General features: G+C 35.9%; 1 protein-coding gene across 10 annotated transcripts in view; it reads left to right on the top strand.

Moving 5' to 3' along the window:
- GALNTL6 (polypeptide N-acetylgalactosaminyltransferase like 6) overlaps positions 1-20945 on the top strand; it is a 597057-nt gene that overhangs the window by 283518 nt on the left and 292594 nt on the right. For all 10 annotated transcript variants that reach the window (XR_015794428.1, XR_015794440.1, XM_088132238.1 and 7 more), the window contains one exon: positions 2922-3088. Coding sequence is in view for 8 of the 10 variants with exons in the window: in XM_088132238.1 (XP_087988364.1) it covers positions 2922-3088 (167 nt within the window). In the remaining 2 variants the exon portion in view is untranslated. The remainder of the gene's footprint in view (positions 1-2921; positions 3089-20945) is intronic.

The raw sequence follows: 20945 nt of genomic DNA, 5'->3' as shown, positions 1-20945 counted from the left end.
ACTGGAGCTCTATTGCTATAGGACATAATAGCAAAATCTTGAGAGCCTGACAGAGATTCTTTCTATCCTTTCCTATATTAAACTCAAAGCAGGGCAAGCTTGAGTTTTTTCTCACCTGCTCCTTTCTGTATGGGCTAAACTGACGGTTGCATAATAGTTATTGAATTCTTTGTTCAAAGCCATCTCCGTACTACTCCACACAAACTTTCCAGAGATAGACTGGAAAGAATACTTCTTTCCCAATGAGATAAATGTGTCTTCTAGCCATCCTCCCACTGTATGGAGGCTGGCTAGATGTGGCTTAATGCACACTGCAGAACTAGAAGCACTTATATGGGGGGGGCATAAGTGAAGATAGGTAAAGAAGATTAAATAATTCTGTTTCATTTATTTTAGCGACTTTTCTGTTCATTTACAGATTAAACACACATAAGGAAAGATAAGACTTACAATCCCAAATTTCCTGCTTAATTGTAGCTACCCGAGATTAGGGATTAGATTAGAGATTAAAATAGCAGAGACTATATGGTAATTTACCTCTAGGTGTGGGTATAAGAATTACTGATAGCCAGTCATGTTCTCCATCCATTGAGCTAATGGAAAGATGTTAGGAACTATGGTATATTGTTTGAGAGAAAACTAGAGGAGGAGCTCAATGAAAACTTGATTAAATAGCTCTTTTCTCTCCATCCTGTTATATTACTCAGAAAATAGTGTGCTGGATTTCAATCAGCCATTTTGAATTAATCCTAATCTGGACATAATTACAATTTTACTCCCTGTCAATGCAAGGGATACATTGAGATAACTTGTTTTCTTTTGATCTATGGAATGTTATCTTCTGATAATATTTCATAATATCTTCATCCATTAGAATGTTTTAGCTGTTCATCACAAGGTCCTGTTTTTAATATCCTTGCAGCCATCCTGTGCCCATCTTTAATACAGTAGTATTGGTTTGGAATGGAATGTTTTCTTGTTCATGTGACTTATTTTATTAGTCATGTTTGCAAATGAACTGCTCAGCATAAATTTTTAATTAAACCAATTATTAGTCTTACAGTAAACAATCACTGAGCATGTTTACTTTTTGCCCAAACCTGATGTGCTCTCAGCTTTGGTCAACAGACAATCTACAAGAAGCTGTAAAAAGGTCCATAAATTAAAAGGGAGTTTTAGCTTCAGTTATCAAGTCATCCTAAGAAACAGATAACAAGTTTTAACTATCAATACTGCATAGTCACGTACAAACAAAGCCCTTGTGTATTTTGTGAAAATTTGCAGCTCTTTACATCAGAGATGTTTCTATATTTAAAGCAGATCTATCATCTGATCTGCTGAAAGCCTTTTTCTGATGACGGTTCTTTTCAGCTGACTATATTCTGAATAGTTCTGTGTATCTCCTTTGCCACTCAGTGTTCTACATGTGACTACTTAAAAAGGGCTTTTTATGCTCTTTCTCTTCTTTTTTTTAAATAAAGTTTTATTCTGTTTTTTGTATGATTGTTGTATCTCCCCACACAGGAGGAGGGGGAAGAGGGGCTGATTCCCAAGTCACACATCTCAGTGCTGTAGGGCTAGGATATGACACTATAGGTATTTTTTCCTTATTTGCTTATTTTGTTCATTTATTTATTTATTTTGCTTTAACATCCCAGTAAGACACATATGCTTAGGAGTTCTGGTTCTCTAGTATGACAGAGGGAAGGAGGCCAAGGAAAGGCATCTCCTTGTAATGTACTGTAGGTGGTAGGCTTGGTTTCTGGGAGAGGAGGTTGAGACATCCACCCTTTCACCCTATGTCACTACCCATATATATGTTCTTAGTTTGCCATATGTCATATACATGTTATATATAGTGTATACAGAGTACCTGTCTTGACCAATAATGGCAAATAAGATTATTTATTTACTTCAAATTTATACCCTACTATTCTGCTTAAATAAGTACTTACAAGCAAAATATAAAGCACGACAATAAAAGGTAACACCATTAAAATCAGTATATTAGCAATTGAAAAATTAAAAATGGGCAAAAGAAATGAATTTTCTTTTGAATGAAAGATTCCTTAAATTTTGGGGAGTGGGGGGCAAATATATTTCTTTGGGAAGAGTTTGCCATTGCCTGGGACTCACAACAGGAGAAGGCTGTCTCCTGCAAAGAACATAGCCAAGCTTCTGACAGTGGAGATGTCTTCAAAAGAGCCTCTTTTGCTGATCTACATAACTAGCTGATCTTAATCAAATGAGAAAAACGTCTTGATTACACAAAACCATAGTACTCCATAAATATAAGGGCTGGCTCACACTTAATAAATTGTCATACTGTACGTTATTGTTTGCCAAACACTTATATAACTCTCAGTTCAGTTAAGCCACTTTTATGTGATACAGCTTATCCCTTCTCATACTTCCAAAGAAGTTGGGACAACAATTTCCAGAATTCCCTGTCAGATTTCCCTGGTTCCAACATATTGCATGCATTAGAGCTTTTAGAAGCTTGAAGAATAGACTATTTGCATCATTTTTGCTCATTAACTGATTATGTAAAGTCTGCCATGCTGTATAAAGTGGCCTTGGAGAGTTTCAAAGTAAGAATTTGGGTGATGGTGTTTTCTATATAATACATTTGCTATCTGAAATGAAATATTACACCAAAATAAGGAATTTTTATTTCAAACAGTATATATCATTCTTAATCAACATCAACAAAAAAATCTGATTCTTCAGGATAGAATGCATTTTGAATGTCCAGTACTGATAACATAGTGGAGGATTTCCATAAAAAATCACTCTGTTTATATATCTGTCTACCTATATATTTATCTATATTTACTGGAAAAAAAATAATAGAGACAGATGGGGAAACCCAGTTTTCTCTTTTATATTCTTATAAGGTACCTCTTTTTTTCCATCCTCAGCTGTAAGGACAAGGTATACTTGGAGAAGCTTCCAAACAGTAGTATAATTATCCCATTTCATAATGAAGGTTGGACTTCACTTTTGCGGACTATACACAGCATTATCAACAGGACACCAAATAGCCTGATAGCAGAAATTATTCTTGTGGACGACTTCAGTGATAGAGGTAAGGCAAAAGGCAAACAAGATTCACTTTAGAATTTCTGATTATAATTTTCTTATAAATTATCACTCTCCTTTTGGGAAAATCATTTTTTTCTGTAAGAACTTTGTGTTCGATTTGATATTATTAGTAAGAATATTCTGTTTATTTCTTTTCTCCCGGAGCATGGCACATTATGTAGTAATGGCAAAAGAAGGCTTAGGAGTTCTCTGTAACCTTTCCCCTAAAACAGAATAGCTGAATTGTTGAATGTATTTGTAGTTTTTCAGCTAATTGCTGTATGTATCTGTGTATGTGTATTGGTCTGTATGTATTACATACATATGTGTATGTAGCATTATTCATCTGAATGAAAACCTTTTAACACTGACCTTTGGATAAAGATGCTTTATTAGATTTACAACTTTATGTTTTATTGTATGAGGCACATTTAACTGTTGTGCCTTAATGTAGTAGTACATTAGAATGACAATGTTATAATTCAGTTTTTCAGGACTAGAAAGCAAAACTGCTTAAAAACATAAGGAGCCTTAAATTCACTGGGCACAATCCAGAAGAATCAGATGCATTTCCACCTATTGCTACTTTGAACTAAATTTAGTACGTAACAGTACAATTCTATGTGTGTATATTGTACTCATTATTCTATTTAAGTAGAGAACTAAAGTGATGTAATATTGGATTAAGCATTGGATTAGGTCTGTGGAGAATCAGGTTCAAATCTGTACTTATACATTATTTTCATAAGGTAATACTGACTAGTTATTATGCCTTGGTCTAAAATTCCTTATGAGGTTATAACGATGATTCAGTTCAGAGGAGACTCATTTACTTCTTAGAGGGAAATACACATATAAATAGCAAATAAATAAATAACAGTACCTGAAATTAAAATATAAGGCTGTAGTGCTAGACACATTTAATTTCCAAATAAATACACCCCATTTTTTAAACTGGAGTTTAGAATATGATCTTAAATATAATCTCTGTGTCTCAGAGTAAGCCTGGTTAAATGCATTGATGATACTTACATTCGAGTATATCTTTTCATGGAGCAGATTGATATAAAAAATACAACTTCTGGATCAGGTTCAACTCTAACTGACTTCATGAATATGTTTGTTTGTTTGTTTGTTTGTTTGTTTTGGCTTCAATATGGAAATGGTTTGTCATCTCACAAGCTATTATTCTTTTATCTCTTACCTTCACTGTAACTTAGAAGCCTGAAATTTCTGTCCAAATACTCATTGGGCCGAATCTTTTTCAGCTTTTTGAGATCAGCAGGTCAGGCAATAGATTTAGATCATCTCTATTTAATATATGAGACCTATTTATGTTATGTGAAATTCCTTCAACTTCTATGATGAATCCAGAATGTCCCCTTTGGATACAAAGGTTCTCTTTATTTTTTAAAAGGAGTAATGATTAGGTAGAAGCCTTTCCCAGAGGTAGGGTACCATTTTAAAAGATTTCCCTTCTTTGTGCAGCCTGCCATACCAGCTCCAATAGTATTCTGACAGATTCTCCAGTTCTCCAGAATGGGGTTTGAAGCTTGCAGAGGAAAATAGGAGAGTATTTTATGGTTAGAAATCCCTCTATGGAAAGTCTGCAACCAACCTACTTACAAAAAAAATTAGTTGCTATCTCTATCATTTTTTGAGTAAATATAATTTCACTGATTTCTTAGAAGGATTTGCAAACATGCGAAAAATTCATTTTCATATCAGATGCTAACTGTTGGTTCAGGTCAACTTGCATTGTGGTTTGATGTAAAAATCAAATTTGTTACTTTCTGTTACAAATGTGGTGCATTAAGTTTGACCTTATATGCTTTGGATGTGGTTCTTATTATCCATAGCAGGTATGCATTTATCAGAAGCCAGTATTGTCTACATTACTGTTTTCAGCCCTTGGATGAAATGTTTATCTCACTCCAGATGAATTGTTACAGTGTTTTTCTATGATGATGCTACAGGCAGTGGAAAGCAAATAATATTTGTGTTTTTGTTCTTCTTGGATGATAAGCCTTATCTCTCGCACAGTTAAGAGAAATAAATAAAGTGTGCCTCAAAAATAGTTTCAATTTGCAGTTTTGAAGCTAAGTTGGGATGTGATACATAGAAGGAGCAGGTAAATATATGCTTTGTGCTGGTTTATGACACAGTAATTATGTGATTTGAGATAAATATATAGTAATGACTTTTTCAGTGACATTTTTAGAGAAAAAAAGGGAAATATGAAATGTGAAAATACCTATGTATTTCTTTGAGCCTAGAAAACACCAGTAGGCTTCTGCACTGGTTACCATTAGACTTCTGCTGAACATTCTGTACAGGAACACTGGAGAGAACGTTCAGCAGAAGGTAACCAGTACAGCTCACAAAGTAGAGGTGTGATGTGCACCTACATTTCATGCCCATAACTGCTGGTGCCACTGCAATCTTTTGAGAGCAGCCCCATGTAAGACCTGATTGCAGTAATCCACATGCCAGATGACCAAAGCATGTATCTTTGGGCCTTCTGGTACACAATTGGCACACTAGAAGAATGTGTGAAGCCCTTGTATGAGCCTCAACAATGACCTGCTCCTCAAGGAGGAGCCATGAGTCCAAATTGCACACAATGGGGGAAATGCAACCCCACATAAAAGACTAAAGATGGAACATCTCCAAGGCTGCATGAATCAAATACACACAGCTACTCAGTCTTGCCAGGGCTGAGGTGAGCTTTTTCTTCCCTATCCAAATCCACACAGTCTCCAAACACTGTGGTATGCACTTCATCAAACCAATCCACTAATCCTGAAATTACATGCTGAAATATATTACTATGACAGGATAAAGCAACGTGCTCTTCATAGATGCTTACTTTACAGAAAAGAAATGTTTTAAAAAATCCCTTGTTAAATTTATATTCTCTGCATTCCAAGTAGCAACTTTCTATGGAAGAAGAGCCATACTAGATCCAAAAAACAACTGCTGGCAGAAGAATCAACAGTTTAATTATATGCTATGTGAAAAAAAGTATTACCTTCTGTCAATCCAGAACCCCCCACATTTAGCTTCAAAGGATGACCTGGACCTTTCTCATTGTATGGGAACAATTCTTTGTCGGGGAGCTGTTCTACCCCTTAATAATCTTGGTTGCCCCTCTCTACCTTTGTAATAGCCTTTTCAAGGTACAGTGACCGGAACTGTACATAATAGTCCAAGTGTAGTCTTATCGTAGATCTGGATAAGGGCAGTTGTATTGTCAGTTTCCTTCTAGTGTTCCCAAGTATAGAATTAGCCCACTGAATTGACCTTTTCATTGAGTTTTCCAAGATTCCTTTCCTGATCAGTTTTTACTACATTCATATCCCTTAAATTAAACGTAAATATTAACAGACATAATTAGCAACATAAGCATTTAGCCCCTTTTCCATTTAAACATAATTCCCCTAATCCCTCTCTTAATAATCAAAATCTTATCCCAACTGACAATTAAACATTACAAATGCGTAAAAACAATTAACCACTAATCATCTGAGATAGCAACCCATTATTAAACCCAATTAACAATGAAAAATTAAACCCAAAAAACTATTAACCATTACCAGAAATAATAATTCCTTATTTGTATACCAAAAATAGTAACACAGATATTACAAATCCATTGTGCCGAACTGGACATTCCAAATAAGAGTTATCCAGTCAAAGTAACCATTAAGCATCACCAAAAATAGCAGCCCATTACTTAACCATAATCAAATGAACCAGTTTTATATTTTTCTACTTCCTCCCATCAATACTTGGATCTCATAGATAAAGTTCTAACATCTGTCTTCTATTATCTTCTCTCTTCTCTGAAATCCTTGTCATCTTTATCAAAGTCCATATGTATTTTCAATGTAGCCACTCTTATGTCTCTTATATTCCAATTTAAATGGGTAATCCACATCCCTTTTTTGGTATATTATTTGTATACCTTTTTTAATTTTCAAATGATCATCCAATTCCATTTGTAAAGCCAATATTTCCATCTTTTTCTTATAGGATATAATTTTTAAGTCCACCTTAAAATCCATTTCAGTTATTTTCCAAGGAACTTGATTCTCTTCAGTAGCAACTTTTGGTTCCAGTATAGGGTTAAATATTCCTAGGATTTCTTGAGCCAATTTATAAAATGTTTCCTTTAAGGTGGCCATCTGGTGCTCTCTAGTGATTAACCTTCAAGGCTTTGTTATCAGGTCAAAATGTAAACATAAAGTTCTTTCCCTCACAAGAGGATCTTTTTAATTAACTTCCAAGTCTTTCTTTAAATCAATTTCATCCAAATCCTTAGTGTTTAAAAACTTCCCAAAGAACAACACTATAATTCCTCTTTTGTTATATATTACAAAAAATAAAGATCTTACAATGCTGGAAACACATAATTTTCTTTCTTTTTAAATGGATTGAAGAGAACTCACCTAGCGAATGTCCAACTTGCAACTCTGAAGGTTTTTCAATCTTAATGAAACAGAAAGAAAAAAATTAAACTCCCAGATGATTAAAAAGGTGAGGTTTGGATGAAGTTTAAGTCCTTGAAAAGGCTACATTAATAGCATGATGAAACCCATGATTCCCAGTTGATTGCAAGCAGCTGCAAAAACAACACTTTCTGCTGCTGACTCACAAAAAAGAAAAAAAAGAAAAAACAGCTGCCTGGAATGCATGAGGGTAATCTCAAGATCTCTCTTTTATCCAGAGAGAATTATGGGCAGTCTGGATCCTGCATGAAGCTGCTTTTTGGTTGCAATGTCTCCCACAAGGCACGGGTGTCAGTTCTCCAACCTCACCGGAAGCAAACCCTGGGTCTCAGTGATAACTCTGTAGGAAAAACAATGCCTGGTTGTTTAACTAGAGTGCCTTTTCTGTCTTTGGTGCCCACCCTTTGGAACATCATATATCCACAGAGATCAGATTGGCCCTGACCCTACTGGCCTTTCGTAAGGCCTTCAAGAAGTCGCTTTGCCACTGGACCTGGGGATCTGGATATGCAATAGAGCCTGTACAGTGGTTGTGTTGAGTGCTGTTTTTTATACCTTGGCTGTGGATTATGTCATACTTTTAATATGCTTTTATATGCTTTTATATGTATTAATATTGTTGGGGGGGGGTTGTAGTGCTTTTAATTGTTATAAGTGCCCAGAATCATGCATTGAAGATGGGTGGCTATATAAATTGACATAATAAACAAATAAATAATACCAAACAATTATGCAATACATTTTTTTTTTCTGTCCTGCATTTCTAATACTTTGGGATCAGATACAGAATTTGGTGCATGCAGCTGGGCTGGCAAAAACAGATTTCTTACCCATCTCTTTCTATGGGGCACTGTTGAATGGAATGGGCTTTGTTAAGAAAATGAGAGATTCCAGAACGTGTGGAAAATATTTTACACACACACAGACACACAGAGACATACATAACACTCTGCTAACAACCTGATCCTAATGCCTGAGGGAAAAGTCAGGTTGTTACAGCCTTCTGGAAGGCCAGTGGGGTTGGGACCATCTGGATCTTGGGAGAGGCTGTTCCATTATAATGCGTATAATTTTAAAAACAGGATATCAAGATTATCTATAAAATAGCAAAGTTCAGGTAAGAGGAGAGGAGGAAAGCTGTAAAAAAATTAATTCTCTGAAAAGCTGCTGCCTCAGGCAGCACATTTCTAGCATGTTTAGAGGCAGTGAAATGTCAGTTATTAATGCACTGCAGTTGCTTTTCACTGCTTATGGGATTATCTGCCACAAGTACTAAAATAACTTGATTAGCCATGAGTACTTTATGCCTTGAGTTGTGGGGAGGAGTACCATTTCTCAAGGGAAGCAAAAAATTTTGGTCCAGGGATAAAGGGAGGAACTGGCATGAGTTCACCATTTCTGCCTGTTGTCCTTTCATCACCCTCTTTGCCTGACAGGTGTCTGTCTGTATCAGAGGCTGCTTCAATCTGTGAGTGAATGTTGGAAGATCAGGATTCTAACATAAGCAGAGTTACCGTAATGGAAAAAGGCTCTTTGGCATAGTCACCCTCTACTTGTAATGGGTGACCAGAATGACAAAAGAAACAGAGGTTGGATGTTTGTCCCCTGCCCACGCTTTCTCTTTCGAGGGCTAGATTGTCTTTTATATCCTGCTCCCCCACTTTTGAGTTCTGCATCAACTTACATCTTTGCCAACATTTTTGTTTTGCATTTGAGAGCACTAGAACATCTATTTGACATAAGAAGGACCTTGGGACATAATTGGTTGTGCTTGCTTTTAGGAGGATTAATCTGTTCTTTGGTGGTCACAAGATTAGCCAGAAACACAGCTTTTGATAATATGCTAATCATGACCTTTACAAGTCAGTCCTTTGTTCTTTCCTTAATGGCTGCATTAGCGCTGCCAATCCTGTCAACAGCTAACAGTAGATGCCTAGTGAGTAATCTTGAAATTCTCATTTGTCAAGCAGTTGTGTCTTTCACTTTTCTAATTGTCCACAGTAACCCCCCCCCCCCACTTAGAGGTTGTTAATTGGATGGGAATGAATTACTACAGTTAACATACAGTGCTGAATTCTTTATAGAGTATCAAACTTTTTTTTTAACTTTAGCATCAGTACTCGTGCTTATCATTATGTACATTTTTATTCAGAACAAGTATCATTTTCTTCTGGAATTCTAAAAGGTATTTACCAGAGCTTGTAAGAAGGAAGAATAAAATGGTTAGCTTGTTCAGCATCCATTTGAATGTGTGTTACATTAATTGAATTTTATTCCTAGGTGTTGCCACTTTCTATATGGCGTTATTCTCTGTACAGTGTTACTTGTTATCATGGTGTCTTCTTTATTCTGACAATGATCACCTGGGTATGCAATGGCCAAGTGACTATATAATCTTGTATGCTCAGGTGATCATTACAAGAATAAAGTAGATAAAAGAAAAGGATTATTTTATATGTTAATTCTTGAAAATACTGTTTTGTTTCTGTTTCTGTTATGCTATGTTATGTTATGTTATTGTCTCATTCGTTTTATGGACTGTAACCAGCCTTGATCTCCTTAGGATAATAACAGACTATAAATGCTTAAACAAATCCATATTTATGTTATTAAGAATATCACATTAAATTATAACTAATACTGTAATCAAAAATGAAGCCAAAATTATACCCTTCCCCACACCATGTGGTGGTATGCCGTGTGGGCTATCTACTATTGACCCTAAATAAGAGCACTGTACCCTGGAATATTTTGTTCCAAGTTCCACTTTTTCTTTGCTAAAATTAATTGATAAGTTTCATTTTCTCGAAACCAAAGCGTACCTAATTTATAGTTTTTCAAGGAATGCCACTATTGTTAGCCTTGCTTCTAAATGCTGTTGGAATATGATTTCAGTTAGGGATATAGCAAGAACTATGTGGGTTTTTCCCACAGTATGTACCCAGCTGACAGTGAGAAGCCCAGTAATATACTTGAAATCATACTGTCCAGCAACCGATTTGGAAAGAGAGTTGCAGAGTCTCATTTGTCTAAATGCATGGACTGCTCAAAGTATGGAGAGACTGGATCCTTGCCCACAGTTCAGTCTCTCCCCAGACTCTGTGCTTTCAGGTTTGTGAGACCAGAGGAATTTAAGACTTCCTGCTTGAACATGGGCAAGGTGAAGAGAGGCAGGAATGGAGCTGTGTATAGAGCATGTTGTTTTCCAAATGCCTCTGTCAGGGTCTGCTGCCTGTGATAATGGAAGTTAATAGTGGCACCATGGCTAATAGTCATTTGTAGCCATGTTCTCCATAACTAATAGTTATATGGAGTCATGTTGTCCCCTCATGAGCTCATAACTGCCATACTGATCAGCAAGGGAAGACAGTGCAGGTAGTCCTCACTTAACAACCATTCGTTTAGTGACCATTCAAAGTTACAACAGTGCTGAACAAAGGGACTTACAACCAGTCCTCGCATTTACAACCATCACAGCACCCCTGTGGTCATGTGATTGCGATCCAGATGCTTGGTAACCAGCTTGCACTTACAATGGTTGCAGTGTCCCAGGTCATGTAATTGTCATTTGCAACTTTCCCAGCCAGCTTCCGGCAATCAAAATTAAGGGGGAACTGCTTGATTCACTTAACAACTGTGTGATTCGCTTAACAGCCATGGTGATTTACTTAATGACTGCTGCAAAAAGGTCATAAAATCGCGTGTGACTTACTTAACCATCCCGCTTAACAACGAACTTTCCAGTCCCTATTGTGGTTGTTAAGCAAGGACTACCTGTATACAGTGGTACCTCTAGTTACAAACGCCCCTCCTTACGGATTTTTCAAGATACGACCAGCTCCGGCCCCAAAAAGTTACCTCAACATGCGAACTCCTCCGCGGCCATTTTCCCTGCTGCCACGCAGTCGCGGCTTCCTGTGGGCGAGATCGTGGTAGCAAGGAGACGTTCAGTGAGGCTTGTGGTGTGTTTTGTGGTGTTTGGAAGGTTTTTGTGGCGTTTGGAAGGTTTTTGAGGTTTAAAAATAAAATGTGTATGTTTCAGAACTGTTTAGCCGTATTTACATTGAACCTTATGGGGGAAATTTACCTCAGGGTGTGACCAAATCCGGAGGGCGGATTAGCCGTATTTACATTGAACCTTATGGGGAAATTTGCCTCGTGGTGCGACCAAATTCGGAGGACTGAACGGATTAAGCGTATTTACATTGAACCTTATGGGAAACTTTACCTCGACTTGAGACTAACTCGAGTTGCAACCAGAGTCACGGAACGGATTAAGTTCGTAACTAGAGGTACCACTGTATATGTTCACAGGAAGTCTATTAGCATTTAGCTAGTGTTTCTGCTTAAGATTCCCTGAGTCATCTTGTACTGATCCTCAGTTTTACTGAATTGTAAAATAGGATCAATCCCCATTAAATTACATATCATATTTATTTGAATGGATGTTAGTTGCTTGCTTACTGTTTTTGTTATTGGAAACATCCATTTACAAACCCTTTGGGGTCTTGCTTTCTGGCTTGTTTCATTTTTATTCAGAACTACAAATCTGAAAAGGTGAATGATGCCTCATTCCCTGTCCCTAGATTTCATACGCCAGCAAAAGATTGTTCTGTCAATGGTAGCTTCATGAGAACAATTATTTTCATTATTGAAAGATTGATTATTCATCTATTCACCAGAGAATTGGGAGCTACATTATTAACATTTTTAAATCTTGAAAGGCAATACAATAATTTTAGATATGCATTTAAAACTGTTGAGGTCAATCTGTTATTTTATGTTAAATTTACCAGTAAAACCAAATTGTGCCATTTGAATAATATGTACAAGATTTCAGTAAAAATAAAATATCTGAGACTAGTACTTTTCTATTCTATTTCTATTTTCTACAGACTGATATTCCTATTCTGTAGGAATCATCCAAAATAGGCTTATGCCACTATAACTGCCTCAAGAGCACATTAAGGTTACATATAGAGAAAAGAAATCTGAAATGATTTGATTAAGCATAAAAAAGAGATCTACATTTAACCTAGCTCAATATAAGGTAATGTGATTGAGCTCTCTTAAATGTAATTATTGCTAGTATTCTTTAACTGGGAGAAAAAACCTTGCTAAAATATAACACTTACTTGAAAACAATATTGAACTGATAAAGCTTATATCATGAGTGCTTATAATCTTCATTACATTGACTAAAGTGGCAGACAAAAAGGTTAGGGTGACTGATAAATGAATGGCAAAAATGAGTAACTCAGTTGTCAAATAATGGGATGTTACTTAGACCCAAGTTATTGATTCATTGGCACCTGCATGTACTGAGTAAAAATATATTGAACTTTCTAGGGATTAGAAGTTTGGTATGAAGTGAAGAATGATGAGAAATCAATACAGAACTATTTATTGAATTTAAAACATGGCTATCCAGCTAAGCACAGTGTAAGGGAATGAAAATAAAGGGACATTAGAGTAGAATGGGAAGGCTTTTTAACCACCATGTTAAAAAGTATGGGGAAAAATAGATCTGGAATTTGTCTATAATAATTGCACCTCACTGGTTGAAATAGGAGGAAAATTTGTGTGTTGGGGGGGGGGAGGGCAGAGATTAAAAAGAGTAGCAAGCACTGATTTATTTTGACTTCCATGTTGTTAGGTTAAACTGAGTTGGACATTGTGCTTTTTGGAGCATCCAAATAGATGCTGTGTAACCAGAACATGAAGACTCTTCTGCTCAAATATCAGGCTATAGATCTATATATTTGCTAAGGAATAACCTATTGAGCAAAGTAGGATTTACTTTTGATTGCATTTTCATCAGATATGGATTAAAAAGTGTGTATGTATTTTCTTCTACCTCAGATCAATGCCTGGTTAACTCTCTCTCTCTCTCTCTCTCTCTCTCTCTCTCTCTCTCTCTCTCTCTCTGTGTGTGTGTGTGTGTGTGTGTGTGTGATGTTGAGCTTGCTTTTGAAATCTTTTCAGTAAGTTTTCTGTTGAAACAATGTTTACCCTATGGCCATCAAAAATTCTTGAAATTTTCTAGTTGTCTGTTAACACACATACACAAAATTCACTTCTGATGAGTTTTTCTATATCTGCTCTGTTTCATTTTATATCTCCAAAAACTGAAGGTGCTTGTCTATTTAAGTGACAGTAATATGGTTATTTATAGAGGAATAGCATATCTGTGTAGAGGACAACAAATATACAACTTAATAGAAAACCTAAAGGAAGAAGAGTGGATTGAACTGACAATGCTATTACATTCTGCATTATTTAGACTCTAGCTACATTTTTTCCACTTAGGCAATATTTAAGGAGCTGAAGAATAGTAGTTTCACTTTCAATGGATTTCTGCCTTACAGGATAAGTTACCTGTTTATGGGGAAAGATAAAGTTCCATAGTAGATGGGAAATCAATGTACCAAACTGATGATCATTTCAAAAAAAACTGTAGCCAAATGTGAGCCTCTATCACATTTCATTACCTATATAAATATCCTGTTAGTAGGTGTGCAAGGCACTCTTGTGATGTAGTGCACATACCAAAATCTCATGTCAGTCACTCTTATAGTAATCTTTATTCTGGAACTTTTTCATGGAAAGTTAGCTTTGAAAATGGCAAAAGACAAAATGGTAAAAAATTATTCATTTCAGGCTGCCTTAAATAAATGCGACTCATGAGATATTTTTTCTCCCCAACCCTTAAAATGTAAATCATATCAACTGGCTGAAAGTTATGCTTTTGCTAATTGTGAATTTAAACTTGATAAATAATGGCAAAATTACTAACATTTTCTAAAACAGAATCTATCTATCTATCTATCTATCTATCTATCTATCTATCTATCTATCTAATTAATTAATGAGGATAATACTAATGCCTGGTCATAACACTCATAGATTTTGCAATACAGGATATAAGTAGTTTTATTGAAACACAAAGTAGAATGATAAATAGCTCTCCTTTCATGTGTTAACAAACTTCATGCTATTTATTAGGATCATCTAAATTTGGACCAATAATTCACAGGTTTTATCTATTAAATGTCTATAATAAATCAGGTACCATAGTCCAAACCATTTGAATAATAAAGGGGAATTTTTTATGAGGGCCATGGGCTGATAATGTTGCAGTGATTATGAGGTATATAAATAATATATAATATTTTTATACATTACTATTGATGCATTCAAAAGATTTTGAACCTTACTAAAATATTGAGTACAACTTTATTGTTTTTTTAAATAATAATTTTGGTCTTCTGTAAGTCATTAGAAACCTAGATGTTCTCTTAGGCATTTGAACTGGGAGCACTGTTCATGGATTTGTTTTAGCTTTTATTGATTAAGTCATTACAATGATACAGTCATAAAAAACCAAGTCTGAATAGCTCCTGATTGCTCACAGTGGATGTATAAAAAAATTCTGTTAAAATTTATCTCATTTGACATATAATCACAGGAATAATGTACATAAGCTCATCTACTTGTTTACAATTTTCTCAGTAAAATCTCATTCATTACATTATTATCTCCTTATCATCATCATCACCACCACCACCTGGTTTTTCTCCAAAGTATTCATTGGACAAAGTGTGGCCCTACAAATGTTAAACTCCAAATGCCACCAGCCCCACCCAGCAGTAAGGAATGATGGGAGTAGCCGTCAAATCATATTTGAAAAGCATTTGTTGTCCCTTCCCCCTTGTGGCTTACAGTCATAAAAATAGCAACATCTCTGTACCAAGAAAATAAAAATAAAAACCTGAATTAATTGAGAGCCACAGGTTGTTGTAAGGTGCTGGACTAGAAATTTCCTGGGAGTTCTAGTCCTCCCTTAGGCATGAAAGCCAACTGGATGATTGTGAATCAGTCACTTTCTCTCTGCCCAACCCAGTCACAGTTGTTGTGAGGAGAATATGCTACCTTGAGTTGTACAAACAAAAGCAGGATATAAATCTAATAATTTTTAAAGCACTTGTTATAGGAACCCCTTAAAACTTTTATAGGAACATTTCAAATGTACCAAATTATTAGTTCATAAGAGCTAATGGTTAATCAACATACTACATCAACTAATATTCAAAGTGTATAGTAACTATTTAATCACTGCTTTTGCTGTATTACAAGGAAGGAAATGCACCAATCTTTTTCAGTTTAAGAAAAGCTTGATTACTAATTGTTTGTCCCACTTCCTATTAGGTAACAAAACTATGCTAGAAATGTAAAGTCTAATTCTGTGCTCTAATAATTTTACACTTACATACACAGACACATATATATAGGCATAAGACATATACACGTAAGACATATGCGGACACACACTCACATCAAACTGATCATGTGTATGCGTATAATCAATAGAATCTTGTTTCTGCATTGTTTTCACATTCCTTCCCCAAACTGCACAAATGTTTTATTTTATAATTTATATTTTTCCCAGGAATGAATGAATATATATATATGTTTGTAACTCCTCCTGAAATGAAACTCCTCCTGAAATTTTCAAACAGTTTTTGAGCAGAAAAGCATATCACAGGATTCAGAGAAGTACAAAAGTGATGTCACAATCCTTTTATTAGCCTTGAAGTGTGAATGAAGTCAGGCATTTTTTAAAACAAGGATCAAAAAGCAATATAATATCCATGAATGTTATTAGATATTAATGTTTAATTCAGTCCCATTTCTGCAGTTATAACAAGGACTTTTGTTTTCCTACAACATTTTGCTGCCTCTAATATATTTAGTACTCATGTATAAAATCTATTAGAAAGAGTGTACTTGTCTTAGTAATAAAACAATTATATTGGCTGAAAAATCTATGAAGAAATGGTGTGTGTCTAATGTAGGACATCTAATTAATTTTATACATACCTGATTGAGTTTGATAGACCTGCTTTGGAAGGGGAAAATCAATATCAAGTTTAAATGGCACTGCACAGAGGATGCTCTAAAAATAAGGAACATCAGGAGGTAGACTTAATTAACTATTTATTCTTTACCCTTATTATAGTGTTAATACTTTTGTCTATTATGACTATGAGTGTGAAAGATCAACTGCAGATTGCTCTGGGGATGTAGCAACACTGTCTGCCAGTTCAATAGTATCTTATTGCTTATGTGACTGTTACTCACTTGGATCATTGGCCTTGATTACACTGCTTTAAACACGCAACCAAGAAAAAAAAGAAAGAAAATTTTCTGAACAAATGTTTATTCTAAAATATATTCTTAGCAAACTGAAACAAAACAATAAGCCCCATCTTCAAGTTGAAACAAGTAAACAAAAACCTTTCAGCTTCAGTTAATTATTTCCTGCTCCTCTGGATTATTTTTCTCCCTTTTTTTATGTGTTGATAAATATAGATTGAAAAACTCCAGAATTTATCTCGTATCTTATGAGAGAGTATTTTTGCATATTATTTATGTCTGTGGCTGTATGTGCACACATGTAAAATAGGCACCATCATTTCTTTTTTAAAAAATCCAAATTCTGGAATAGCAAAAAGGAAAACTACGACTTAGTATCTTGCATCTTAGTATCTTAATATCTTAGTGAACTCAACTTAGTATCTTGCAGCGACATCATCATCTCACTGCCATGCCGCCTGTGGTCCTCAGAAACCATTTAAAAATATTCTACTTGGATGCCAAAGTAGAATATTTGTATATATAAGATTTATAGCAATTTCTGTGTTATACTGAATTTATAGGCAGCAAGCTACCAGCCATAAACTTCACATACAAAGCAAAGGTTTTAAGAAATTTTTAATGTTTCTTGTTAATAACTTTCATTCAGAAAGATACATATGTTGCTTTAAAATAATATTTTATGTTGATCTTTCACAGCACCATATACACATGCTCTGATTATGAGACTTAAAAATAGCTATTTAGATTTTAAGATAAGAAAAAGATAAACATAAAGCAGCCTGTCTGTAAAATTAGAAAATATTTTATTTTATCACTATCTATGTGTGCTTACAGGAGCCATGAATCTCTGATAGTAGTGCTTTGCATGACATTTAATTTCCTGGCAGGTTGGAAAGTATGACACTTTTGTGCTCATCAGCTAAGATTTTCTGTCACCTGAGGTAATCATCAGTCTTATTTTTCTTATGTGTACTCTTTTATCTCTTCGTATGTGGCCTGTTCTTTCCCTTAATCCTTTGGATGGAAGTGATTTTAAAACTGATAACTTTATAAAATATGTTAATGATCTTAGAAATATTTCAGTTTTATATAACTGAAGCTACCATAAAGGAAAAAGAAAAAAACAGCTATTCAAATTGGCAGGGAAGAACTGGTATTAAGGCAGGCTCCCAGATCATTTTGGCCATTCCCATCTTCAATATTTCTGCTAATCAGTCTAACTAAGGGCCAAACAACTGTGGCACTGAAATTAGAACAAGAGGTCCGGATTCAATCCTGGTTACAGCTAGAGAAAAAAACTGAAGCCTCTACCTTGGGGCAGCGTTGAGTCAGGGTCAGTAACTTAAAGGTGCCATCATCTCTTTCCTCAGCTGAAAGTTCCTCAACTGGTGAGTTATAACGCGTCAGACAGCTCTTTTTGCAGGATCAGTCTGTGGAATAACTAGCTCCTTAAGTTAAAAGATGCAGTGCTCTGAGGTGGTAGGGTCTCTGTGAAGGTGGGAAGGATTTAAAGGGGATTTGCTCATTTAGGTAGGGTTGGCCAGCCTGTTTTCCTCATGCATGAGCGTTTGGAGACAATTGGGACTCTAAAAGGAAAGGAGTTGCTTCCTTTTTATGTTTTTATTAACTGTGGTTTGGTTTTATGAGATCTGATTGGGAGATGGGGGCCAGAGTGGGAATGAAGTTTAGCCTAAGAGTGAATACTGAAATAGCAATTGAAGTGATAGGGAAAAGAAAATAGGCTAATGGCTAGACTCTTTTCCTTCATATTGCAGTTCAGAAAGAAAAATGGTCAAAGTAACAGTGAAAGTGGCTTCTCTAACCTGAACAACCTCAGGTGGGTTGCTGGTGCATATATTTTCCGTGATTTAATCTTGACTGAAAGCTATGATCAGGCTGAGAAATCAGGGAGAATTAATTAATCCATTTGAATGGCCACATTATTCTGTGATGCAGCAGGCTAAAGCTGACAGAGAGGTAGTTCCATAGGAATTCTGTCTCACTGACAAGAAGATCCAATTGACAGTTTCCAAATTTTGATACTTTGCTGCTGCATTTGGATGACCAGGACAGTCAGTTATATAGTTACTGTTCCATCCATCTGACTCCACAACAGTATCTTTTTTTGAGCTAACTGGGATGATACCTTGTATGGCAATGGAATTCCCTAGACTTCTCGTCCAGGTAGGTTTCAGTGTCCATGTCTTATTTGTGGAACACAGAAGTGTCCTCAGCAGTTGACACTGTAACTCCTAAATGACATCTTCATTCTAGCAGAGCTCAGAGTAATGAGGTAGAGAGTGGAAGGCTGGTGTGTAAGTGGAGGAAAAGATCAAACAAAGATGAATCAGATCAAACCTGAAATGGGATACTTTTTGAGGGTCATCTGAAACATAGTCCATGTCAGTGAAAATAGAAAAGAAGGCATATTTTTCTAACTCCCTTGCTTCTGCACAGATGTTTTCTCATTTGATTTGATTTATTATTAGAGTTTGTAGATCCTTTGGGTTATTGGCTATCAGAGTAATGCCATCAGCATAGTGCAGGTTATTGATGTTTCTTCACTGTGTTGAACTTTCCCATGTTCATGCTTTTTACATTCCATGTTACCATTGTAATTCTGTCTTTGACGCTTCAGATTTTCTTTTCCTGTATGGCAACATCAGCAACTAGACATACCAAAGGCTTCAAACTACCCACATCATAAATACGATTAGTACTGTAACAAATCTTCAACTCTTCCTCAGTACCACGTTGAGTGCCGTCCAAACTGAGGGGCCCATGGTGGGGCACTATGTTTTTCCATATTGTGTGATAATGCCTCCTGTAAAAGTTGGAGGTGCGCTGAAAACAATGTTCATCATTCTTTGCAGACAACATTGATTGGATTCATTTTCTTGGACTCCACAGTTGGGGTGGGTCATAGGGGGTAACCTTGGCAACTTTTCTTTTCAGTTTCAAGGATGTGGACAGTATATTTGAGAGATAAGACCTATCATGCCTCTCCTGGTTGATTAAATTGGCTAGGCTGGAACTGATCCAATGGTTAGGGGAAGAGATTAATGCGTCCTTGAGTGCTTAAAACAGGCAGTCATAAAATATGTATTGAAAAAGATTTCCCTTGATCTGGAAGAATTCTGTAATTAAAGGGCAGGCTAAAATATTCTGTTCTTGGGTAAAGTGACTAAGAAATTAGTGGCCTGGCAGATTCAGATGGCCGTGGATGAAATGAATTAGCCTCATTTTACTTGGGATTTCATCCAGAATATGGCCCTGAGACTTCTTTGGTCATCTGGGTGAATGACCTACTGTATGTCAGAAACTACTTCAGGAGAATAATACTCTGCTTGGTCTTCTGGATGTTTTGGTAGTTTTAAGTACAACTGAACACAGTGTCTGGTGAGGTTGGGCTTTGAGAGCTCAATTTTGCAGTGCTTCTAGTCCTTCCTGTCAGGATTATCCCATAAAGCGGTGCTGATACTAGATATTGTATAGTAGCTTCTGGAGAGGTAATTTGGACCTTTGCTGATAACACCCAGGTGTATTGATAATCAGACATCAAGAAAGCATTTAGTACTCATAAATGTTGTGTAATATCAGACTTTAGGATAGGAGTGGCTGTAAATGTCTATTCTTCCAAAAAGGTCATACCCACTTTAAAGAACTAGAGTAACAGTGAAAACTTCAGTACATGAGCTCTGTGGCTTTGTCATCTGAGTAGTGCTTACCTTATCCGTTTTAGCACTTATACCTTATCTCAATAAAGGGCTCTTTGTGGGAGTACAAAGTGAAAATAAATCCAGATAAGACAGAGATGCTGTTGGTCAAGGAGAAAGCTGGACTTGGAGTTGGAGGTAAAACTGCTTGAATGGGGTTGCAGTCTTCCTGAAAGATAGGTTCCCAGTTTGGGAGTATTCTTTAACCCCCAGCTGCACCATGGATAGAAACATTCAAGCAAAGCTAAGCAGATATTGCCAGTAGTTGTGGATACAACCCAGTAGCATTTAATTGCTTTCATTCAGAGCAGAGTGTCCTCTTTTTGTCTTAGACCTGATGTTTTGAAATATTAGTCATGTGTAAGTCTATTGACTCTCTCACCTTACTAAGCTGAGCCTTATCACAGCTTCATAGGGTAGTATTTATTGTTCAACTTCAGTGCAGAACTGACTAAACATAGGTTATTTTAAATTT

This window comes from Python bivittatus, unplaced genomic scaffold (genome assembly GCF_059951505.1).
Source record: "Python bivittatus isolate LINGU-HERP-01145 unplaced genomic scaffold, Pbiv_v1 ctg000070_np1212, whole genome shotgun sequence".
Classification (NCBI taxonomy): domain Eukaryota; kingdom Metazoa; phylum Chordata; class Lepidosauria; order Squamata; family Pythonidae; genus Python; species Python bivittatus.
The sequence above is the reverse complement of the archived record's forward strand: the minus strand, read 5'-3'. Positions and strand labels throughout refer to the sequence as shown.